At 42.4% G+C, this 26,893-nt stretch overlaps 1 protein-coding gene across 1 annotated transcript in view; it reads left to right on the plus strand.

The window, feature by feature from the left end:
- The first annotated feature begins 1,363 nt into the window (after positions 1-1,363).
- Positions 1,364-26,893, plus strand: part of cdk6 (cyclin dependent kinase 6) — a 34,868-nt gene continuing 9,338 nt past the window's right edge. The window contains exons 1-5 of the mRNA XM_071501176.1: positions 1,364-1,680; positions 2,603-2,946; positions 6,422-6,557; positions 11,403-11,570; positions 25,135-25,244. Of these exons, the coding sequence (XP_071357277.1) occupies positions 2,723-2,946; positions 6,422-6,557; positions 11,403-11,570; positions 25,135-25,244 (638 nt within the window). The 5' untranslated portion in view covers positions 1,364-1,680; positions 2,603-2,722. The remainder of the gene's footprint in view (positions 1,681-2,602; positions 2,947-6,421; positions 6,558-11,402; positions 11,571-25,134; positions 25,245-26,893) is intronic.

The following is a 26,893-nucleotide window of genomic DNA, read 5'->3' on the forward strand; positions in this document are numbered from 1 at the left end:
AGCTTGGTTACACGCCTGTAATTGGCTATTCATTGGGATAATCTAACATCAAGTCTTGTCATGTCTAAACCGTGTCTGGCATGAAAGAAAAAAAAGTGAAATACAAACTTTATGTTAGAGTTTGAAGAACTTTTCACACAGAAGATGTTGTTTTAAATATTTACTTGTCATAATGTGTAACAGAGGTAGAATTTAAAATATAAATGAATATATCAAAATAAAATTAAACATATAAAAATATTAAACTAAGAAATAAAAGTCATTAACTAAAGTGAATATAAAATTTAATTTTTGTAGGTTAGGAGATATGAAGTTTTGGGTTTTAAACATTGACAATGAAATGTATTTAATATTGCAGTTATTGATAATAAATTTCTTATAATAACAACTTGTTAGGTTTGCATATTTTGTGTATAAGTTGTATATAAATTATATAAATTGAAATTGAACAATTTACATTTCTTTTTGAGTAATCCAATTTCATAATTAACAGTTTCTCATTATTACTGTAATTTATATTATAGGCTAGTTGTTCACACAATATTATTATTATTATTATTTTTATTATTATTGTTGTTGTTATGTTATAATTTACATGTCATGAACTGTCTTGCAGAAATGAAGAATTTTCCATCTTTCGGTGTGAAATGAAGATGATGACGCTTTTCAGATATTTCCATATTTTCAGGATGAAAGAGTTTGCCATCTAGTAGCCCACATGGCTATCATGCCTGTTATGGCATATGGAGCTTTTGCAAACGACCACCCGAGCAGAGGGGTCCTCCTGCCACAGATCAAGCCACCGGGCCTTGAACCTGACCCCTCAGGACCATCTAGGGCGAGCTTGTCACACTGCATCCCCGCTGGCACTTTGTTGCCGCCGGAGCTCCTCAATGGTTCGAGTGAGATAGATAGTGTGGCCGTCCATCCAATAAACCTCCCCTCTCCCCTCCCCGATCCCCGCGGTGCTCCCGGTTTTGACACAGGAGACAAAACCCGCGGAGAGGACTATGAATGGTAAAGCACCGAGGAGGCCGAGCGAGAGCAAAAAGGAGGCGGTGAGCCTTTGTAGTCGGGGAGGAATGCGGAAATGTCCCCGCTCCGTGTCAAACCTCTCTGAAGGGGGTCAGGCCACATTCAGCCGGCGTGGGAAAGCCAGGCAGAGACGGAGCTCACACGGGCGAGCGGGGCTGCAGTTGCATAGGCCTATCCGGGGATATACGGAGGAGAGAAAAAAAAGAAGAAAGAAAGGAGAAAATCCAAAGAAGAGCGTGGTTTTTGGAGGGCTATATCACGCGTTTGCCTTTGTCCTATGACCCCCCCCCTCCACCCCGCCCCCCATCCTACACCCCCTTCCCCTCCACACCCCCTCCACACAAACTTGCGGCGAGAGTGCGTGTGTTGAGTTTTCGCTCAGCCCTCCACCACCACCACCTCCTCCTCCTCCTCCGCCTCCTCCTCCTCCTCCCCCCTCGTTTGAGTGGCTCTGCCTGGACTGGTGCAGTCTGAGGGATGGGGGGTTAGAGGCTGCACCGTCCAACTACCTGTGTGGCCCCCGCATGGAGGACAGTGGACAGGGATGCGTTTGATGCAGGACATCTTATCCGGGACGCGCACACCTCCGCAGCATTTTATCGGACATGCCGACGTTACGACATTTCACTGACAACGTAAAAAGAGGTAAACACAAAAAGAAAATTAAAAAAAACAAAACAAAAACGGGGGTGTTTGTGCAGAATTTGATACCAAAAATGTCTTTCAAGAGGCTGGAAATGTTGCATGACGAACCTATGATACTTTAAAAACCCGAAGTGTGCAATTCCCTGATTTGTTAGTATCAATTTTTAATTCGGCTGTTTGACTCCACGGACAATTATTATTATTGTTTTTTTTTTAGAATAAATTAGAGGGAGCCTCCTAAGCTCCTGAAAACACCTCCAAAAACTCAACTCCTACACAGTCGTGTGCGTTGGGAACGGGTTGAGGCTGGACGGGCGGGTTTTGCGGGGTTTTTAAAGGACTGCTGCGGGAGGAAGTCAGGACAATGCCATCAGTAGACAGCCACGTGCTCGCCAAGTTTTGGTCTCCTCAAACATAAACTTTGATAAAACGGGACAGGGCGAGCAGTCATTCAGCCATTTTACTAACCTAAAGGAGAAAAAAAACAGCCAGGTGGAGAATGTTTGCGCGCTTTTTTTTTTTTTTTTTTTTGCATGTTCTCTTTAAATTTACTTGTTTAATTTCCTTAAGACAGCCCGCATGAACCTAACTCTATAGCAGCGCTGAGTGCGGAGTGATATTTTTGAACAGTTGATTTAAATCGAAGCTATCTGGAGGGGGGGGGAGGGAAACAAAGAGGCTAAACGTGGTTCATTTGAATTATTATTATGATTATTATTTTTACATTACTTTGTGTTAGAGGTAGGAGGACACGAGTTGCTGTGCGTAATGGGAGGAGGAGTGGACGCTGGGACGCAACGCTGCTCTTGTGTTGATAGTCGGAATAAAACATGACAGTCCTGTTATTGCCTACCTGGAGCACAGTTTGATCATATCTGACAAAGATGGTGTCTTCCTCCATCTGTGTCTCCCTGTCATCTAGGCATTGCATGTGCCAACTTTTTTCTGTGAATATGCCTTTGTGAGAAACTCTCTGGCTCGTCACCCTCGCCGGGATTCCCCGCAATATTTTCAACAAGAGACGAGAAAAAGATCTGCAAAAATGGACAAAGAAAGTATTGGTACTCAATATGAACCTGTGGCCGAGATTGGAGAAGGCGCTTATGGGAAAGTGTACAAGGCGAGAGATTTGAAGAACGGGGGACGCTTTGTTGCCCTAAAAAGAGTTCGTGTCCAGACGGAGGAAGAGGGGATGCCTCTCTCCACCATCCGGGAGGTGGCAGTACTGAGGCAGCTTGAAGCCTTTGAGCACCCCAATGTTGTCAGGTAAGTGAGGGGGAGAGGTGGGCAGCACAGTCTGTGTGTGCTTGTGTATGTGTATGTTTGCATGTTAGAGAGAGAGAGAGGGGGGAGGGAGAGAGAGAGAGATGCACATAGTGAAAGAGAATTTTGTGTATGAGACACAGACACTCCACTTCCTTTTTGATGGTCTCTGGTGGCAACAGTGCTGCCTCATATGACCTTTAAGGGTAAGCCTGCACTCATACTTGTCCAATGTTTTTTGGAGCAGTTCTTCTCTTTGGCAGTTTTCTGCTGACAAGATGAAAATGTTGGTTGCAAACAAAATGAGCTGGATGCCGCCACTGTTAGCGTGCACACCTGTCACATCACGAATCTCACCATTGTCATTTTATAGACTTTATAAGTTTCCTATCTAGTTTGAAACCCCACCTTTTATTCACAATTATTGGTCAAACCAATCATACTGATCCATGTTGTGCACATACCTCTAAAAAAAAAAAAGTAAAGAAAACAAGTCTGTTGTGCCTAGAAGACACACGACATGACATCCCCCCAAAGTGGTAGCTTAATATATACCCTTTAACTGGTTAAATGTAGAATTAAATAAAAAGAAAAATCAATATTTTCATTGGATGGTGTTTAAGGTAGTCGGTTAGTGTCTTGCTCAAGAGCACACTGACAGGGTAAATGAGTGTTGATGAACACACACCAGCCTGGTATGCATTAAACCTGTGAAGTTTCTGTTCAAGTTTGGCCCTTCTAATGATTTAGCCTTCATCTTTCTGCAAGATCTTTATAGCTTACGTTAGTGTTAATTGTGTATCTGCCAGTATATTCAGTATATGTGATGAAATATTCTGAACTGAAAGCTCACTAATTAGCTTTTTACAGGCCTTTGGCAAATTGCATTTGTTCAGGTGTCGTCACATGACCCAAGTATAGTGCAACTAACAATGATTTTCTTTGTTGATTAATCTTTAGGTTAAATTCTTGATTGGTCACATTGTCCATAAAATGTCAAAGTATAATACCCCATACAATTTCCTAAAGTCATCAAATTGCTTGTTTTGCTTTACCAACAGTCACAAATGAGTTCCCAAGATCAGCAATGAGTTGCTGATTCAAAGTTGCTGTGCTCACCAACAATGGCCACCTTGAAATTACTGTCCAAACAAATCCATCCCGATTTACGCCGTCAAAGTGCCCATGAGCAAGACATTAATACTCTCCTTGCCCAGTTACTGAAAGACAGTCTGGATTTACAGAATATAACCATCATACAGACAAGTTGCATATAGCCCAGTTTATAGTTCGCCTCCTCTCTGCTCTGCACACAGAGGCCATTTTCTTTCAGTTTTGTATTGAATTGTTCACTCAGAGGTCAGTAGTCAGATACTGCGTCATATGTTGGCACTAGTCAAGGTCTGACCTTGGTACTTGTTTTATTATGGAATATTGAGTGCTTTGGGATTGAAGGGGAAGTTCTAAATGGATGTTTCAGAAGCATGGCTAGTGCCCTTGTGCCTCTAACAATAATTCCCCAGCGTATAAATGAATAATGGAGGATAATGGTTATGGTTTTCTCTTAAAGGGATCACAATGGGGTTTGTTCTCACTGGAAGACAAATACATCAGTGAGCATTACATTTTTCTTAGGTCAGTTTTATTTAGGTGTTAAATCGAGTTTCTGAACTACCGTGAAAGCATGCATTTAGTGAATATGCAGTAGCATTTCTTACAATAAATCGGTGCAAGAGTGCAAACTGTCAAACTCATTGAACCATCAGAGAAACCTCACTATCCTCCAGTTTAGCCATGCAGCATTGCCAAGCAGCTTAGACCAGGAAGAGTGCATTGTGGGCCTTCTGTGTGACTCCGGGCAACCCCTGGATGTTTGTAATGAGGCCCATTATTCATTCCATATGTTCAGTGTCTGCTGAGAGCCCCCATTGTAGCCCAACAATTGAGCGGTGAGGGGCGTTTAACCCCAGCGCTTCAAGAGGAGGACGCCGTCTATCCTGTGACATCATGCACAGTACTAATACCTTGAACGAATCACCTCTCACTCACCATTCTGACTTTAGCATTTCCAAGTCCGCTGATTACAAGGGTGTTGGCATGGACACATGATGCCTCGTTGGATAGGAATGAAAGAGTTTCCGGAGAGATTTAGTCATTTCTTTCCATGCTTCAATTTGAAACAGCTTATGTCGATTAGCTAGTTTGAATTATAGCAGCACATGTATGCATTAAAGGCATTGATGTGGCATTGAGTGGGATCACTATGAATTCATATTTGCAGCAGTAATCACGGAGTTACTCTCTTAGGTGACATCAGTCACTCTGTGCATTGCAGGTTGTAAATTAAGTAAAACAACCACTACTTAACCCATATTGAGTTAACACCCTACATGGGTCTGTGTAGGGTTGATGTTGGTGATGGTATATCGGTTAGGGCTAATTTGACTAAATTGACTCTTTCACATGCACTTAAAGATGATAATACTGTACCTTAAAGGTAATGTGATTACAGTAATCCATTGCTTGTTAACCCATTACTGATAGGACAACATGTGTCTAAAGATCCATCAAGGATCCCCTCGTCTCCTCAGTTATCCTGATGAAAGATGCTGTCTTTTCTCCACTCGACTTCCCATAGAGCATCAGGAGTTGTCATAGTGTTGGTTGAGGAATGCTTGTGGTCCCCAGCTCTTTGAAGAGGACATACTGGATAGGTTTTTTTTCAGCTTTTCACTAAAGCCTGCCTTGGCAGTTCTGCCGACATAATCTGGATTCTTGGCCTTAGTTAGTTGCCTAGTGAAACACAACCATAAACACTGGGGTTTGGAGCTTGATGGTCTTGAATCTTCAAAAGCTAAGCATGGAACAAGGGGAGTTTTTCAGAGTAATCTGAAGAGAGTGATATCAGTATAACCTGCAGCAGATTATAATTATGATCTTGAAGTGTGTCTACCTTCTGCTGCAGGATTTTAGTCAAGAGTCCGGACTCAGGTTTTTGGCCTAAGACTTGTGACAGGAAACTGAGAAATGCAAGATAATATGTTTTTTGTCTTTAGAGCCATTTCTTAAGCAGACATTTTGACTCATCGGGTGTAAACGGTAACATTAACCAGTCCACTTTGTTCTCCTGCCAGTCATTAGTTACACATGTTTGACAGGTCTATTTCTTTGTCTGAAATCACGCACTGTTTTCTAGATATATAGGTTAGCATGATGCGACACTGCACCTGTCATTGATGGATCTGAACAGTAACTATTGAGTGTTTATTATGTGAACTGAACAAGGGAGTGATTTCAGATTATGTTTATTTCTCTTTAGATAATATAATCATGTTTTTATCCCGTGTTTGAAAGACCAGTAGATGAGGCGAGAGGAGATATGGTCCTGTAGTCTGGAGCTTTGTTGCAGCATGTTGACCACAGTGGGGCCCATGAAATCAATTGTATTGATCTCCTTCACCTGGTCCTCTTGTTCCAGGTTGTTTGATGTGTGCACAGTCTCTCGAACTGACAGAGAAACCAAACTCACTCTGGTCTTTGAGCACGTGGATCAGGACCTGACCACCTACCTGGAGAAGGCCCCTGACCCCGGAGTACCACCTGAGACCATCAAGGTAACCCTTGCCGTTGTTTTCTAGAGGTACTTGGGAAGACAAACACTGTTAACTGTGTCTTAAATGGTCAGTGTAAGTGATATTTGTTTGCTTCACTATGAAACATTGGTAATGAATACATAAATAATATCCCTAAGCACATTTCAAAAGATCTGAGAACTTAATCTGAAATATTACTTTCAGTTTCTGATTGAAATGTGAAAGAAATTATTTTGCTAATCCTCTGAGGCATGAACATTGCATGACCACAACCATGTCTGCATGGTACTGAGTGAGCTTTCCTGGCCAGAGACATGGAGGACAGAGTGCGGCTCCCTTCAACATTAGAGGTACCAGGGCGTTTTGAAGGGCAGCACATGTGGCAGATGGGCTCCAAATTAGAGACTCCATGCCGTCTCTATTTTCACTTTACCCTCTCTCTCCAGATTTACAATGTATTACAGATGGTGTGTATGTGTGTGTGTGTGTGTGAGAGAGAGAGAGAGAGAGAAAGAAAGAGAAACTAGATTTTAAAATCTTCCCTTTGTGTTTAAAAACAAAGTGTACTCAGTTTGTTGCCAACAATTGTTTCTCACAATCGTCCTCTGTGTCAGCCGTTCTACTGAAGGTTCAACACATTCAAACTCACTACCACTATCAGTTTCTCCAATTCATTAAATAAATCCACCAAGTATCCACTTACATTTCGCCAAGAGGTCGGAAGTGGATGTGTTGCCAGCTCCTTTTTCTCTGTAACCGTCTTCTTTTATTTTAATCTTTCCCACACAAATCCCTTTTAAAAATCTCTATCGTGTTTCACCCGAAGGTCTGCAGATACATTGTGGACAGCACCAGAGGGGTATATCTCTATTTTTGGACAGAAGGGCCTCAGAGTTTAAAGTGTCATATTTGAAACAGAGAAGTTGTGGAAGCTAGGGTAACCATTGGTTTGCACCCCAGGGCTGGGTTTATGCTTAAAAGTTTTGTGTCTGGCTGTAAAGTTGGCAGGATGCTGTGCAAGCGTAGACGAGTCAGGTAGATCACACCTGAGGCTTTCCCAGGGTTTTTCACTGGGGCTAACACATCATGTGGTACTGTAGTTTCTGTATGTATGTTGTTAGACCTCAGATATTTAACTTCTACTGCAGTACTGAAGATTTACATGACAACCTATAACTGCAAATTATTGTTATTGTTCACTACTAAATAACTAGTCAGTTTTAAAGTAATTGATATTTGAATTAATCCTTAGTTGCGGCCCTATTTGTTTTAACCATTTTATTGTTCCAGCCATTTATCACCTTATCGCTAAGGCAATACCATTAATTATGAGTGGGTTTCAAATGTATCGTAATATACATTTGAAACCCACTCATAATTAATGGTATTGCCTTAGCGATAAGGTGATAAATGGCTGTTTCCATCTTCTGATTAGCGATTAACAGTGGATAAATAATAACTGATGGATTAACGGAAGAAAGTAATCATTAGCTGGGGTCACTGATGAGTGATAAACACTACGTCTTTGGTTGAGTCACTTTTGTGGTGGTGTAAAGGCAGCGCTATGTTTCAACAAACTAGTTCATATGGTGCGTCGTCTGACCACATCTGTTGGCAAAAGTGTTCACAGCTGTTCCAAATGGCCACACTCAAGGGTGTAGTGAAAAGCCTGTTGTCATAGAAAGTGGTGAGACACAATATTCATTAAAATGGGGATAACACTGCACACTTTAGGAAGGAAGTAGTTGTGAAGAAGAAAACAAGAGCTTTAGAGGGAGGTTCAAACCATTAGGCCTGCTTGTGGGATTTTCTTTTGAAAATACAAATATTATTGGACATAACCCACCCCTGCTCCACCCACACCAGTGCAATTCTGACGTTGGAAAAGTTTGGGAGAGGAGGTTTCCAACGCTGTCTAACAACCCAACAAGGACTTTGTTTGAAGCATACTGACCCCTCAAGGCACACCACCTCCCTTTGCTTTCTCCTAACATCCATACAACTGGAGCCTTGACGGGACAAAAGGACAATGAAGGAGTGACAAGATGACCCAGGCACCATCTCCTGTTATTTCTACAATACTGCACAGTAACCCCCAATGTGCCCCCTCCCTCCTCCTCAATAACTTCATCTGCCCTTGGGTATACCAGATGACACCAGATTATCTAGTCCTCTCCAACAATCCCCCTACCCATGTGATTAAATGCTTAACTCTGCAATGTTACCCTTGAATGCCCTAAATCAAGGTAAAACATTCACCCTCAGCCAAATACCCTAAACCAAAAAGAACAGGCATACTTTTCCTCAAAACCTATTTCCCCACACCACCAGATACCGCACCCTTGCCCAGCCTGTCCACTTCAGCCCCTCACCCTCCACCACCCACTCAGCCTTACTCAGACTCAAGACCCACCACATGGTCATTGATGAAAGGGGCCCTCCTCCAGGAATCAAATGAGCTGGAAGGACATCAAGCAGCCGGCTGCCCCAGCCTCAGTGCTCCTCAGCCGGGCCAGCGCTTGGGTCTCACCCACCCTTCTCTGTCGCCATCCAAGCTTCCACAACTCCATTCTGTGGGCCCATAAAGGGGGAGGTTAATGAAGCATGGGGAGGGAATTACACTAACGCTAACCGGCAGATGTCCCATATTGTGCCTAGCTACAATAAACAATATGGCTGCCTCTGGTGCATTTGCATCAGAAAAGGAGGCGCACTCAGAAAGCCATGTTTTGACTGCATCTTGCAGAGGGCTGACTACTTTTTTCCTGGTCCTCCTGTTTTTTCAGGGTCAGATCTGTTGCCTTTTTGTGTGATGTTGTTTCGTCCTGGCCAAGTTGTTTGTGGGGTTTTTGGTTGAAGTGTTGCCAGTTGAAGAAAGTTGTGTGTTGAGCAACTCCTGTGAGTCTTCGCCGCTGGAGTCAACTTTGTGTTAGGCTGTGAGGTGGATCACTTTTACACTCTGTGTCACAAAAGGTCCTAAACTTTGAGGCAACATTCGACTATTTTAATTTCCAAATTTTTGATTTCCTACAGGCTGTCCTACAAGTTATGCTGTTTAACATAGTTGAGATATTTTTCAGTACTTGGTGGTGAGGGGAATTGATACAGCGGAGAAGATGGCACTCAGGTCAAGCGGGCCAAGATTGTTTGTGTGTTTGTCCAAGAGTCACACTTCTGAGATAATTAGTGTTTACTAGGAAATGCTGCTGAAAGGAAGCACAGTGAAATGGCTATTTAAAGCAGAGAGGAACTGATGAGGGGGGGTTGCTATTGTGTCAGCCACCCTCAACACACACGCACAAAATAACCAACTGCCTGCCTCTGTCCTATGGCCCTGTCTGTCTGCTGCCCCACTCGCTAGGTCATGGCTGGATGGAGATGTAGAAAGGAAGGTCTGTTTATGCATCCTGCCTGCCCTTGGTCAGAGGGCACCCACACTTGTGCATGCCACACACACACACACACACACACACCCTTTCAGTTTCACCCTTACACACAAATGAAAATTTAGATGCACACGTTACATTAACACAACCCCAGGGGGCATTCAGTTTGTGTGTGTGTGCGTATACAAACACACACTCACATCACTCCCCATCGCTACAGTACTGTGTGGGGCGCCCCGTCTCCTCCACTATGGCCAGCACAGCAGCCGGCCCTGCGCCGTTTGCTAATGTTTTCTGCTTGAGTGTGCAGACCCCTTTGACTCACTCACCAGCTGGTCGGCAAGTGAATAGAGCTGCGGGCTCAGGTCCATGTCACTTGTGAGGTCTTGGCGGAGGGTTTTGGGGGGGTGTGTAGGGGGCATGTGTGTGTATAGGAGAGAGTGTGTGTGTATTTTGGAGGGGGGTGTATGGTCTACGGTGCAACACACCGAGCATCATGGTATTTCACTTCACTAACATCTCTCTTTTCTCTTTTATCTCCACATCATTCCCTTTCAAACAGACTAAATGATTGTTGAGACTTCAAAGTTTTTAAATCATTTTTTATCTGTTATTAGGTCTTAACCTGAAATAGTCCCTCGATGTTATTTGATCAAACAACCTAAATCATAGCTCTGCCAAAACCACCTCGCAACAATTCCTTGTAATAACTTGTTATTTGTTTACAGGTGCAGGACCTGTTTGAGAGAACTTCAGTTTGAAAAGGACAAGTCTAAGCTGGTTTCGACATAGTTCATTCCTGTTCCCACCAGTTTACTTTTGTTAGAGTGTCATGGATGCAGTGCCTTTGGCCATTTCTTAGGTCAACTTTTGGGCATTAAAAGAGAGCCAGCGCCAATTAACTCAAGCAGGACAGCTGCTGAGAAACAGAGATCCATGCTTGTACAGAGTGGGGGCCTCTCTATGCCTCTGCCATTTGTGTGTGTGCGTGTGTGTGTGAACGTGTGCGTGTGTGTCAGTTATCAAACATCTGCCACAGTCAACAAGAAAAGACACAGGCCTCGTCTAGTTAACTCCCTCCCTACCCCAGTCTCAGCCATTCTACTTAACTTCTCACTGCAGGTCTCATTCAGGCCTTTTGTTGCCTGGTTTCACAGACAAATTCAAATTCAAATGTTGCTGTAGAGGTGCAAGGTCATTAGGCCATCTGTCTGTGACATTTTGCGAGGACAATTAGGGCAGAACTTTTTAGGAAATTAAATTCAACAGGTCAGATTTAATCATTCAAATCTGATCAAACTGGAACCATCTGGTCTGTGCCATTTGTTCAGTCTCACACTCATTAGTGTCGTCTTATCATGACCTTTAACCTTGACCCTAATATCTTAAAACTCAGATCATCCTCATTTTCACCTCACTGTAATAATTTTGTGTCCCTGACCACCCATTTCTCCACCCCTTCCATTTTGTTGTCTTACAGGATATGATGTATCAGCTGCTCCAGGGGTTGGACTTCCTGCACTCACACCGCGTGGTCCACCGTGACCTGAAGCCCCAGAACATCCTGGTCACCAGCGGAGGACAGATCAAACTGGCCGACTTCGGCCTAGCCCGCATCTACAGCTTCCAGATGGCGCTCACCTCTGTGGTGAGTTAATGTTGTTCATACATCTGAACACAGTGGGACTCATTCAATAGTTTCTTGCAACAGAGTACTCAAAACAAACACTCCCAAATACTGTGAGCCCCGGGTTTCACAAAAGATGAACCAAAAGTGGGTCGCAGGATGTTTTAACTGGGTCACAGACACAAATAGAGTTGGACAGGGGAATATTACATGATTTAATAAAAGGAGGGTGATTACGTTATTGAAGTTTGAGACCTGGTACGAGTCGAGCTCTACTGCATATGTCTACTTTGGTGAATATTAAATGCACTCATACAAGCTTGTCAACTATTTCAAATCTCTGAGTCAGCATAACCAGTATATATCCTGCCAGAAATGCATTTAACTGCATTTTGCTGTAACATACTCTTGAGTTGACTGGTTTTTTAAAATACAACAGATAGTAAGTAATAGACAGTGTAGCAATCTTGATATTTTTTAAGTAATCACTGCGAGCAACACTTTGATTTTTGACTCTATTACCAATGGATTGCCTCTTGCTTTTACTCAAGTGTAACTGATCTAAAAAGTATGCACATTGTACGTGCTTTTATATTTTTACGCTACCACTACACGGACAGCATCACTCTCATCATGGCTTCTTAATAGACACACACACACACGGGCAGAAACACACTGCCTTGAACTACCCTCCCATCTCCAGAGAATTAGATGAAAAGGGTCTAATGTGATGTAGCGGGCACTTACAGGGCATCAGCGGGCAGCTCTGCAGCACTGGGCCAAATGATAGGGTTTCTCTGTGTAAAGTGAGAGCCAAGGGCCCCCGCGGCCTGTCTCAGGAATCCCTCAGTGGTTGTCGCAGACAGGGACGGAACAGACAAGGAGAGACAGACACCCCTCCCTTCCCACTGTCGGTACTTTGATGTTCAACTGTTGAGCTCTGGGCTCTGATGACCAGATAATATAGAGAGAGGCTGAAAGGAGTCTTTGGAAGAGCTTGAAATAAGGAGAGATGAGACCTTCAAGATTAAGGTAGCCAGCTCAGTAGCTCCATACCTTTTTTAAGCCTTTATTTGCCAAGAGAGCGTTTTGTGATCTGTTTCACATTCACACAGACACATGCACATTCTCACCAATCAACCTGACCTTTCCCAACCTATCAGGTTCATTTGTTTTTGATTAATAATGCGTGCTCTTTGTTTGCTTCACTTTGGAGGTGTCTAAGTGTGTTGCTAGACAAAGCAGAGGTGTAATCAAACTGATGAAAACGTAAATAGTGTGAGTATTGTAAGAGACAGATATTAATGACTTGTCGTTAACTTGGAGTGATTGACCTACTTTCTAACGTTACCCAATAACCAGCTCAATGCAATATAAATACAATATACAGTGTAGATTGGTTAATGTTACTTACTTAATCTGCTGCTGAGGCATCAGAATAACTGGGGAGTTCAGATCAGGGTTGGAGCTGATGGCCATGCAGTTCATATTCAGTTAGCAACTTCGTCCATCATCCAGCTGTGCAGCATCTGCCCAGCTAAAGTAAATATAAACATCCTGTGGGAATGAATGCTAACTTTTATTCTGATCTCAGCATCAAAATAGACTGGCACACGCAACCGTTCGTTTGTCACTGCACAATAAGAGATGAGCAGCCGTGTTAGTGGACACGAGCAGGTGCTCCTCCCTTCATATTGCCTGGCTCTGACGTGTATATACCGCGTGTCTCACTACATAAACATTGTACTATGTGACGAATTTCATCAGATGGCAAATGGATAATTTATTTTAAAAAGGCAATTTAAATTATTTTAAATCTGATTCATTCACAGACTCTGCACACAGCAACTCAGGTGCAGGTGACAAGATGAAATCCAGCAGCAATGAAACCCTCAACAGCTTACCATACACAAAGAAGTCATGTTATCTACTTCAGATTTCTTTAATGCAGTAATTAAACATAAGTAAACTACATGTTTTGCTCTATGGCTTCATCTTAGCTTTTTTAAAAATTATTATTATTATAGCAGCATTTTACTAAGGTCGCTCATTCAGCCTTTAAAGTTTCTTTTTCTTGATAAAAGTGAAATGAAAATGAAATGAATCTTAATTTATATTTATCATACCCATATTATGCTTATCATTTCACAATTATATGAACAATAAATCACTTGTAGATTTCAGGAAGGCAAGCCAAACAACACATCAAAAAGTTTGTAAGTAATGAATTAAAATTTTAATTTGGAATTTTTTCAGGTTTTTCATCAGTGATGATGTAAAGATGCAGTTACTGATAAAGTGATTATCACAATTATCAGACAGCAGTTATAAGAACGTACTGATAAATATCTATGATATTTAGATATATAGATATCAAAATTGTTGTAAGTTGTGCCACTGACTTGTGTTTTTTTCTCTTTAAAGTAATGTGCAATTGTCGTCCAGGCCCTAACCACTAATTTCTCAGTATCATTATAAAGGGTACTTTTTATGATTAAGATAAGTATTTTCTCGGTTAATGTCTATAATTTATCATTCAGATGATAATCTCATGATAATACACAGCTGACTCTCAGAGGAAGTCATACCTAACTATAAAATTTATAAAGCATTACACTATTCAGTATAAGTGTGGTTTCACTAGAGGTTTTATCTAAGAGTAGATGTCACACTTCATTTATGACTAGACAAGGACACTTTTTGTCGAAGGAAGAATACTTAAGGGGAATTCACCGTGTAGTTAAGAGTCAAGTCCCCGAAACTACTCACACACACACAGGCACTTAACATGTGAATCTGTTTGCACACAAACTCACACACTTATTTCCTTCCTCGGTTATACAGATTGGGCCACAAAAATGAGATGGAGGTGGTGTGAGTGAGTGAGTGTGTGCTTGTGTGCGTGCGCATGCGTGTGTTACTGCATGCAGTGGAGCGCTGCAACGTGAGCACGGGATCTTCGGTTCCAGATGAATGTTCCTGTGTCTGGAATCCCCCTATCAGTCCAGCACACACACACACATGCATAAACACACACACACACACACAGTCTCCATTCATCCATTCAGTGTTTCCTGTTGCTAATAAAAGCAGATAATCTACACTGTATTGCAGCGCACATATACACAAATACACAAATACACACTGTTTAAGAGGATCTTCCCCTTTGCCCAACAGACCAGCAGTTACTTATTTAGTCACCTAATGCCACCGTTACTGGCAGACAGATGGGCTTTGGAGAACTGCTGTTGCTTAAGTGAACAAGACACTTCTCTCTCACTTTCAAAGTGATTCATTTAGCACTTCTAGAATGACAAGATAGCCGAAGTGAGCATTTGCATAAAGTCGCCAAAAAGAGTCCCCCGCTCCTCTTTTTTTTTCTTTTTTTTTTTTCCCAGTGTCGCTAACTGAAAGTAGCACTCTTGTACTTTCTGCTGATGATTTACCAGCATTGTTGAACTTCTCTTTTTGTGATGAATTTGCTTTCTCACCAAGCAACGTGCTTGCTTGTTGATAAGTCATTGACAAAAAATTTGCTCTGGGTGTGTGTATTAAAAAAAAAGGTGTGTCTGGGTGCATGCATGGTTGTGTGTAACCAGTGGTCCTATCTACATCACTCATTTTCCATGTTGCACATGTTTCTACATATTTGACCCTCAGAGAGAAAGAGAGAGAGAGAGAAAGAGAGAGAGAGAGACATGAGATGGAGGTGGTGTGTGTGTGAGAGAGGGAGGGGGGGGACCACCCATTGGGTTGGTACAGGGGTCCAGATTAGGCTGCCCCTGGCAGTCCCTAGGGGTCTCTTGCTTTGTTGATGGTTTTTTAATGACCCCAGTCTGGCTACAGCCTCATTGTGCTGCTGTGAGTGACAGGCCGATTGGAAAAGCTGATGGGTTAATCTGACACACCAGAAAAGAGTGGAACGGGATCTTTTCTTGGTCCATCCTATTGAAGATCCCATTTCTGCTAAAACACTTTAGGCAAAACCATTTCTTTTGATGTTGTTTGAATTTGGAATAAAAGCTACAGCAATTTTTTTTATACAAAATACAATGTAAGAGTCTGCAGTGTTACAGAAATCCCCTTGTGTACTACAGTGTTAAAACATGACTTATTAACATTGGGCAAGGTTGATCAAAGACCCTGATAAATATTTGAAGTTAGAAGGAAACCTTCCATCATCTGACTTAGACTCACCTAAATCAAAGTCGAGGGACATTAAAATGAAAACATCCTAGGGCTATAAATAGCATCTAACTGGCCAAATGTGGAGAGTCTGAGCTCCAGGTAGGGGAGTCAGTCCTAACTTTATGACTCTTTAAGTTCTTGGTCTTAAGTTTGTGAGAATTTAGAGTCCGTAAACTCCATAAAATCAGTCAGCTGCTTCTGGCTTTGCATCTTGTCACATCACTGAATTGGAAAAATAAAAGTGAGCATTATTTAGACACAAATAATGAACTGTCAATGAGGTCAACTCCACCTATTCTTGTAGTGTAGGAGTTCTCTCAGTTCCTCAGTAAGAGTTGTTCTCAGCAGCTTTGTGAACAGCTCTTAAGAAGGATGTCTTAGCATTCAGAAGGACTTAATATGGTCCTTCATCTGGAGTAGTAGAGGTTAGCTCAGGTGTTTCTTTTCAAAACATACAAAAGATCTCCAGAAACCTGTACCTGGTGGTCGTTCAGTCTTCACCATCCACACATTGGCAACCACTGTGATACAAGGCTGACTGGATGGTCCCATGAAACCCATTAGTTTCCACTCTCATGCATGTCATGCGCATAGCTTTGCCTGTAAAATTAGATTTGGAAAACTCAAGGGGAATGCCACCAGACTTTTATATTAGCAGTTGTTGTTATTTTGTTTTTCTGGTTTGAAACCAAAACACACTGATGGGTTGCCATAATTTACGTATAAATAAAGTGTATGACTTTATTTTAAAATGTTTTTTTGTCTTGCCTCTGAGCTTATCTTAAGTGAGTCTGATGGTTGAGTTACATGATAACCAAAGGACATTTTATAACTCTTTAAGCCTGATCTTTCAAGTCTTGTTCAGTGAAATAATTGCTTCGATTTTTTTTAAAATATATATTTGACTAAATGAACCAAAAATTATCACTTATCTGAATTAAAAAAAAATAGTATCTTCTGAGAAAATCTGTACAGTCACTGTCAGAGTTTCCAGTCAACTATGTTGTTGGTGACATGCAGAGGAGTGAAATTATTACCTGATCAAAGGTATTTTCCCAGCTCTTCCCCTAGTTCCCTCTACTTATAGGCCTCCCACAACGTTTACCAGAATAAGACACCCATATCTCAGACGACATTAAACAAATTGAAACCAGATTTCCTGCCCGCGCTCAAACAGCAGACAGACTTTTACAATACAAAGCTTTCAAGAGGAGTCAGACTCTATTCATTCTGGATTTGTGTTTTCACTGTGAAGATGTTTCCCATTTCTGGGCCCTGCTTTGACTGCGAACATTAGTTAAATCTGTGGGTGTGGGTCAGGGGAAAGTGTAGCTTGGTGTGTTCTCACTTGTGGCATGTTATGATAATCTTAAAAGATGGTGAGGATTCTGCAGATGAGGCCAACATTGTTGCTTGTTGATAATGGGTTTTCACTCTTTTGACTCATGTTATTTAAAAATGGAGCATTAACACAATGATTTGAAGAAAACCCCTTTTCAAAGCATGATGTCTCAGGGCTCCTGCAATCTACGGAGTATATCATGCATGCAAGTGTGAATAGCACAGCGTCCCTAGTTGTGCAGAGTTTAGAAACAAAGAGTGATGAAACTGAAATATCTCAGTGATGACCAAGGAAGAAGTGGACAGTCATGTCTGTGAATCTGTTCCTTTGCCAGACAATGTGTTTCTACTCTGGACCGACTGAAAGAAAGGCAGGCAGGCAGCAGTGGAGAGAGAGAGAGAGAGAGAGAGAGAGAGAGGGAGAGGGAGAGGGAAAGGGAGAGGGAGGGGGGGAACCCTTGCACTGCACTGCACGCAGGAGAGCACGTGCAGCACTCTCTGGGAATGTTTAGATATCTCCTCAAACGGCTCCGCATGGGAAAAAAAGGAAAAGTCATCCTCTATGCTTTGACTGCAGCCGGCTGGAGCAAAGGGGCTGGCCCCAATTTGACATAAGCAAACACACACAGTACACACGCACACACAGTACACACACACGCACACACACACACACACACACACAAGTATGAACAGGGCTATACTGTACATACACACATTCAAGTACAGACAATCACATTGTTATGAATTGTTGTACACATGCACACAAATACGCACCCTCGCATGCACTGTGTAGTCCTTCCGTGTTTCCCCCTGTACATGTATACACACACACACACACACACACACACACACACACACACACTTCTCTGCAGTTCACCGTATTAATTAGTGTGTGCATGGTGCATGTGCGCGCGCACACACACACACACACACACACACACACACACACACCGGCATCTGGATATTAAAGCCTTGTCTGTACCAGCAACGGCAAGAGGAAGAGGAGGAAAAAAAAAGAGAAAAAATTACAGCATATATCAGGAATTTTCCAGCTAATGATGTGCGGATGTGGTAGCACTGGAGAGAGAGAGCCACTGACTGTGCTGTCTTTGTTTCGCTCGCCGAGGGCCCCATGCTGCATTCCTGTACGCTGTGCATACTTTGGCAACAGTTGTGGTGCCCCTTTTTTCTGTTTCACTGTATACAGTTTGTGTGCTGCTCTTGCACTTTTCCTTCTGGCTCTGTAGCTCTGTCTCTCCCTCCCTCCCTCTGTCTCCGTCTACCTTTCCCTCCTCATCTCTGTCTTAAATCTTCTCTCTTTCTCTCCTTCCTTATTTCCATTCTTGGCCCGGTGCAGCAGTATTGTTGCGACTGTAAATTGTCCTTTTTGCAGAACAAGAGAGAGAGAAAGAGGGAAAGTGAGGGAGGAGTGAAATAATGGTGTTTACAACATGGCTGACTGCTGGAGCTTCGAATGGGGCCTCTCTGGAGACACAACATCACAGCCTCAGCTCCACTGTACTCTCTGAGCGCATAGTTTAGCTCATATTATTATTATTATAACATCCGCTGCTTCTCCCATATGTGGCCTGCCTATACAATGTGTAGCCTTTATCCTCTTTCCTCTGAGATTCACTTAGGAAGACTTTAATTTGTGGTGGATTGCTTTCAGGAATGTAATCAAATTCTATCTTAAGACTCAAAGCATGAAACAGTAGAGCCATTTACCTGAGAGAATGAGCTGCACTGCACATTTGTTCCCTTTTTACTCAGCAACTGCTGAAAGTTAAAATGTCCAATCATGCTCTTATTGATTTAATCACAACAGTTATGTGGTCTCTGGTGCATCCAACGTACTTGTCTGGGAGCGTGCGTGTGCGTGTGTAGACGGTATGTGTCTGTGTGTGCAGTGGTGCTCTTTCATCCTTAGTTTCCTCAGTGAGAGAGAATGTAAACACAGGCTCCTGGCCAAGCTCCATCAGCCCCTGTGCCTCCGGTGCTGCAGCCCTAAGCCCCCGGCCTCAGCCTCAGTCATCCTCATGGCATCAGGTCACTGTAAAGGTCCATATGAAGTGTGACAGGAAAATGCTTGTGTGACAGTGGTGGTGAGAGTAAAAAAAAAAAAAAAAAAAAAAAAAGGATAGAGGTGATGGATGAATGAATGTGGCTCCTAACCACTCCATGATTTGAAGAATTTGTATACATGAGAGTCACTGCTGAGATCCAGAAACATGGTGACATGATGAGAACAAAATCTGGTGGGGCGAGAAACACAAGTGGTCAGATAAGCATACAGGTTGTAAACAGGTCAGTAGTTCTATTATTCCATACTATAACATATAATATGTTTATTTGCTTTTCTGCTGCGAGTTAGATCAGAAGATTAATATCACTCATGTCATGTCATGTCATGTATGCTAACTATATAGCTAGAGCCAGCAAGCAATTAGCTTCGGTTAGCATAACGACTCAATGCAGGGGGAAACACCCTCTTTAAGTCTGTGTGGAGTTTGAAGAATTCTGGTTTTACTGGTTTAAACAACGAAGACAAACAATTATTGAGGAATTTCTTACAATTATTTACCTTTTCACAGAGCTAGCTGGCTAGGTGTTTCTCCCTGCCTCTAGCCTTTATGCTAAGCTAACTGTCTCCTGGCTGTTGCTTCATAATTCAGTGGACAGACCTGAGAATGGTATCAATGCTCTTCTGTATATCCCTGCAAGGAAACGAACAAGCGTATTTCCCTGAATGTTGACCAGTAAATTACTTAATTTGGATGTGAAATTGAAAGTATGCACCAAGGGAAATTGTGTGTCTGCGTACAGTAGGTCAAAGTTGAACAAATTCATTAAGTCTTGAAACTGGACACTTAGGGTAATCATTTTTCCATTCACCTATGTTTTCTTTTAAGTATTGCTAACATGGGTGACTGTTTCAGACTTGCATGATTAAGTGGCTTGGTGATGGTGCAAGAAAGAGATGCCGGCCCGAGGAGATGCTGCCGTGTTGTCAGGTCTAACCAGTCTGGTGAATACTTTTTCTAATTGGGAATGGGAAAGACAGCGACATCCATAAAAATTAGTCCCAAGTTGTAATAAACTAACGTTATCATAAACTAACATCAAACACATGCTTCAGATAACTTACATACATTCGCAGACACTCAAACACAATAGCATTTGGCATCCTAGTGATTTGTCCAGGCCAAGGCAGGTGCTCTCATAGTCACGTGCAAGTGCTCACACATAACACAAACCAAACGCCCCGTGCTCACATGCATGCACTCCATTGTCACACTCCTCCTGTGCATGCGCAGTGCGCTGGTGGCACAGGTCCGGATGTTGCATGTCAGACAGGCTTGGAGGTCCAACCCAGGAGGTCTGGAGGTCCTGTGGGGCAGGAGTAGCCATTTCCTCCCCAAAAGCAGAGTGGGGAGGAGAGAGCAGCAGTGGGGAGGATGGTGGTGGTGGTGGTGGTGGTGAGGGGGAGGATGCTCTCAGCAGAAAGGAATTCCCAGAATGTTGTCCTTTAATCTGGAGTCAGCCTCTCACACTCTGTGTCTCTCAGTCTAACTCTCTCTCCTCTTCTCTCCTTGGGCTTTATCTGACCACCTCCAACTTTTCTTTTACCACAAGTAGGGGAACAAGGGTGTTGGATAGGCAGAGCGACGGATTGAAAATGCAAAGCAGCTGACCTAAGGGCAAAAAACTGTGTTGCACAGGTTTAAGGCTGACTCACTGTCTGTGTCTTGACTGTTCAACATACTCTGTGTATGAGTGTGTATCTCTGTTTTCATGCAGACTGGACAGAGGAGGGAGAGCAGAAGAGGGTAATGAAGGGATATGTGAAGCAGAACAGAGAATGAGAGGGGTGAGCAAGAGAGGCCAAAGGAGAAGGAATGCAAACGTGGTTGGAAGAAGAGGAAGGGAAAGGACAGAAAAAAAGCAACATTGCAATTGGAGCATGTCCTTTTTCTTCTTTACAACTGACTATGTGTTATCATCTCCTTGTAAACGGTTATTAAGTTGTGTGTTTAAGCCAGGACTCAGAGCATGCTCTTTTGTCAAGGTAATAGTTTTGAGATATTCAGTATAACAGACTTGAGCCTTGAGTATTTATGGAGAGTGTGAAACTCTGTGTATGCTCAAAGTGCATTCATGGACATTATGGGCTCTCCAACTGTTACATGTAGACTTAACTGCATCTCAGACATATGTGTTTTACAGACTCGGGGGGGCTTAGGGAACGAACAAGAGTTTGGAGGAGAGAAGGAGGAGGTAGGGAGAAAAAGATGAGGAGGATTGCTGAGTGGAAAGCAGTGCTGACAGTAGACTTTTTGTTTGGAAATGAAAATGAGCGCCCTGAAGCTTTAAATCTATGGTTTGAGATGAGCCATTTGAGGGGACAGGCAGTTAATAATGTGAGAATATTAGGCATTTGGTAAATCAAATATTGGCAGTATATATATAGTAGTCGGTAGTCGAGTGGTTAGGGCGCGTACCATGTGTGAGCGCAAGACGCTCTTAGCAGGCAGTCACCGGTTTGACTCCCGATCGGTCTGGGAAAAAAAAAAAAAAAAATGCTGAAATGATGAGGTTTTATTTCTCAAATCTTTTGAAAAGACCAAAATCAAATACAAATGGATTGCACTAAAAAGTATTGCCTGTGTAGCTAAAGCCTAAAATAGCATATTAAAAATAATGAATGAGCCACACTCTTACACTGGGTGCCATCTTCCTTTATTAAGATGAGTAGCTTATGTTGAGTCAGTGCCACATACATCATCCTGGTACTGCAAATACTAGTGAAAGTAGTGTGTTTTAATCTGCGGCTGAAAAGTCTTAAAAAAAAATGCACTATATAACCCTACTGTATCCAAAGGTATATATTTATTAACCCTTTTTTTAGGATGTAGGCACAAATGGGCTTGGATTGGAGTGTCACAGAGTAATGAAGTCAAAGTATTGAGAGACGGATTAATGCATCGTTGGTTGTGGTTGGTTGGTTACTTTTCATGGTATTCATTGACAAAAAAAAAAAAAAAAAGGAAAAAGAAAGAATTATTGCAGGCTCCTTTAATGCAGGATGGTGTGAAAGACCACCTTGCTGAAGCGACACTGCAAAATACAAACTACAGAAACGGTATGCTACAGTGCAAGTCAGGGTGTATTTTCAGATTGCAATAAACCTTAACGCATCTATCTTCCGGTGTGTCTGTGAGTGCATGCATGTGTGATATATATGCCTTAATCTGCAGTTGTGGCCAGGTTTTCGAATAACTCGGTGTCAGGCGGATATACCCCGAGCTCTAGATCTGTGGTTCTTCCTAGAAGGCTCTACGTGAGCGTGGGTTCACCAGAGCACCGACTTTTGACGCTGGGCTACAAACTCGATGCAATAGATTTGAGTCACATGTATTTGAGTCTGCAGCTGCAACAGTTGCAGAAAGGTGTGGATTGGGTCATTTGTCACTTATGCATCCAACCTCATTATAACATGTATTTGAATTTTTGATGGTTGGTGTCTTGGCAGGTGGAGGAGAAATTGAGATGTGATGTGCCCTGGCTAGATATTAAGCTGAGCACTTGCAGTGAACTTAAAATTAAAAAAAGTTAGAAAAAATATCCTTCAAAAATGAAAGCAATGCAGTCTTGAATTTTCCTATGTAAAAAAACAAACAAAAAAAAACATCAATGACATTTTGTTTCCTGACTTCATGGGCAGCTGTACAGCTTCCATTCATGTTTTTCTTTGAGGTTTCACTGTTCTAAAAATCTTCAGTGACCTTAACAGTCAGTGTGTTCATTCTCATTGTAGGTCTCATTTCTGGTCACGTGGCTGAGCTGACACATCTCAGCCAACTAGCCTCAACTTCCTCCCTATTTCCACTGAAGCAGGAAGCAGGAGATGAGAAAGTGTCACACATCTGCAAAATGCAGCCCCCGGCTCTATTAATAGCGTCATTCAGTTTAGAAGAAAGAAATGCGACTGAACTTTTTATTCCTCTTATCAGTATCAGTGTTGACTGCCTTGCTTTAGAATTCCAGCTCGGGGTACTGTTTGGTCAGATTGCAGATTTTCCTCACATATCAATGACTTCCCCTTACGCTACAGTTTTGATTAAAGCCCCTTTTGCGTTTAATTCTTAGGTAACATCGATCTGAAACTTGATTAGATGATTTGAGCTAAATGTTAACATCACCATGTGATTATGCTTATGACAATGCTAACACGCTGATGCTTACCAGGTGCACTGTCCTAGTTTAGCATGTTTGCATGATAACTTTGTGGTTACTTGGCACTAACCACAAAGTACAGTTGAGGCTGATGGGAATGTCATAATGTTTTGCAGGTATTTAATCATCAATCAAAGTTTGAGATTTTGGCCTGACGATGGTGCTAGAGGAAAAGTCAGGGAATCACCAAAGTCATTAACATTCATCCACTTGAGACAATTAATGTCTGGGAAATTTCATGGAAATCCATCCAAAAGTTGTCAAGATATTACACTCTGAACCACAAATCTCAGCCTCTCTGTGGTGCTGCAAGAAAAATCAGAGGATAACCAAAGTCACCAGGATTCTGCTCTTCAGAATCTTCTGGGGACTATGAATATTATACTTGTTGAGATATTTCAGTATAAAACAAAGTGAAGGACCAATCCATTGACATTGCCATACATAGAGCCATACTGCTAGTATAGCTAAAACACAACAGGAACTAAATTGGGTAAAGACCAACAAGTGCGCCCACTGAAGTACAGGGAGAAAAATCACACCCGTGTTCTTTGGTCAGGATTAAAATCACTGATCAGCACATGTAATACTGAAATCATCCAGCATCCCCCAGTGAAATAAATCCTCTCCAAAAGTCTGTGATCCATAAAGTTTTGCGAGTGCTGACTCGATGTAACTCCTCAGGAGGGACTTGAGCAAGGACCTGCTTCACTCTTTATTAGTTCATATTTGGCCATCTACATCCTCTGAAGATCATTGCTCTCATATTACCCATACGAACATGTGGATCGCATCTAATTAGGGTATCATTTCCTCATACTCCTGCAGCAAGTCCAAGCCAGCTAATAAAGATATCTAGGTGACACTGCACTCCTTTTGCTTACAAACATTCGTCTCCGACTCTGAGATCCCGATAAGCTGCTTGCAGTGCCTGAAGGGGGGACTGCAGCCAAAAGCTGTTGGAAAAATCTGGAGTTTAGGAAAGCACCTGGAACCAGTCCACTCTCTTACTAGGGGTCACTGAGTTTTGTCTGGAGGCTTTCCCTACTGTAGCTGTTAACAATGCTGCTGCTTTCCTGCAGGCTATGGCTACACGCATTCTCTCACACACACACACACACACACACACACACACACACACACACACACACTCAGAGCTCTCCATAGAGTTACAAGGACAAATTTGGAAACTATGCTGAGTGTGAAGTGGCACAAAATGGCTGCCATTATACCTCAGGTGGGTGCAAGTTTTCTTGACGTAAGACAGGAAGTGTTGGGTTTGTTTTTTTTCTATTTTGGCAGGAAGAAGTGGCAGGGTGGGGTGCTTGGTATCAGTTAAAGTCAACCCATTATCACTTCATGTAGACATGACATCTGCCAGGTTTAATCCAGTGTGTTGTTCATTATTTTAATGGGTAGCACATCATGCAAACGCACGTATACTGTATGTGTAGGTACACTATTGTGTGTCCCTGGTGGATTGCTGTGGAAAGACTGTGTGATGTGGGTACACCAAAACGGGAGTAGGGAGACGTGTCCTGCCAGATATGATTTCATGTCTTACGTAAGCCTAAGATGGGGGCAGAGAAGCATTAACCCTGTGTGTGTGTGTGTGTGTGTGTGTGTGTGTGTGTGTGTGTGTGTGTGTGTGTGTGTGTGTGTGTGTGTGTGAACCCCCTAGTCAGTGACATTTACCTAGTGCTGCTGGCAGGTAAAATTACACAAGAAGAAACGGGAAATGATGTGTGTCTTTGTATGTAAATTTTAGCAATAACGTCTTCATGGATTTCTGCTGTGTGTGCGTGTGTGCATGTTGTAGGTGGTGACACTGTGGTACAGAGCCCCAGAAGTGCTGCTCCAGTCCAGTTATGCTACACCAGTGGACCTGTGGAGTGTGGGCTGCATCTTCGCTGAGATGTTCAGGAGAAGGTGAGAGCTGCAAAGAGCACAGAGCCAACTCGAGATCTTTTGATTGAAATATTGGTGTCATTTTTTCAAACTGAGGAGTTCACTGGCACACTGTTTTACACCTGTGTAGTCTTATCAGTGTATTTAGGACTGATTTCTTGGAAAGAGAAAGCTTGGTTGTGTTACCAAGTGGGGAAGCATCCCTCAATGAGCACAATACCAGACCGATTAGAACTGGGGGGAAAAAAAGCTTGAGAGATGTGGTCAGCGATTTTAGAGGCCTGCAACCAGGCTACCACCATTCACACGTCATTATTTTCAAATTATCCCTTCATTCACCCACTGTTGTGCTTCCACAATGAAATTGCACCAAACATTTACACCTCAGCAACTGACAAGTGACTTGTTAAAAGATTAGCATGTACCATTTTAACACGGAAACACTTTCACGCACTCACTGACCTGCATCAGCACAATGTCCTTGCTGCATACAAGCTTGCTCTTTATCTGCCACAATGAACTTACATCACTTATGTGCATGAATTGCAGCTAATTTTCATGTATGCAATGTATGAATTGTAGCACAAATCTACATCGTATTGTGTGTACCCTAACCATTTTCGATGTTTAAGTAGTTTGAAGTAGAAGATTAAGTAAACTAAAACATCCCAAAGTTACATTACTTGCACAAGTTTGGCAGAACTTCAATATGATACATCTTTTTTATGTGAATTTGTAAGTTTGGTGACGTCACAGTGAGGTCTAAAATTTGAGCTAATTCAATCATCAGATGGCTCAATTTAACCATGTGGTACTTACCACTATGTTACAGCGGTTACTGGTCTGGCTGTTAGCATTATTCCACCGCATGGTACAGACTCTACTTGACTCTTCTCACTATGGGAACCAGGTACTTCCTTTTTCACTGCAGGTAGTACCACCTCAATGCGCCATCATCACTATAGCGACATTGCCCGAAGCTATCGTGACGTCACCTTCAATGTGACCCACATGAAGAATGGACGATATTGAAGGGATAACAGAGAAACGGCCGCACCCTCTCAATTGACCACAGTGTAGTTCTGTGGGTTGCCATACTAAAAGTATAGCACAATAGCAACAGGAATGTAACAGGCTGCAGTGAGCTGTGTACAGTCGCTTGGCTGTTTTTAAAAAAAAAAAAATGACGTGATTGTTCGGAACAGCCCGTTTCGCACTATCAAGGTTACTCCCTCTGACCGATCAGAAGTCTGCAGTGTTTTCACATCACCTTTCTAGTATCGCCTCAGCTCGCTGGGAACCTCAGTGGAGGTGATACCAAATACAGTACCAGGTACTGTAGAGTAGAGTCGGACCCATGCAGTGGAAAAGGGCTGTATTGCATGGATGACTGGAGTCATCATTCAGGCTGTGCCTCCTTTGCTGATGGGTTTACCACGTTTACTGTTAAAACAACAGATTATTATCAGTGACCTACAGGGATGTGTACGCACATTCACATGCTCATATCCTTGTGACTAGTTTTCCATATGGAGCAAGTATCACTGAAAGCCATCTGCAATCTTGTCTTTCCATGAAGTGGTTTTACTGTTTACATGAATACTGATACAAATTATTTAGAAGCGATGTCCCAGATCTGTGTTTGATAAATTTTATTCAGCTGGAGTTTC

The sequence above is a fragment of the Trachinotus anak genome, unplaced genomic scaffold (genome assembly GCF_046630095.1).
Source record: "Trachinotus anak isolate AG129_WGS33_773 ecotype Australia unplaced genomic scaffold, CSIRO_AGI_Tana_v1 ptg000016l, whole genome shotgun sequence".
Classification (NCBI taxonomy): Eukaryota; Metazoa; Chordata; class Actinopteri; order Carangiformes; family Carangidae; genus Trachinotus; species Trachinotus anak.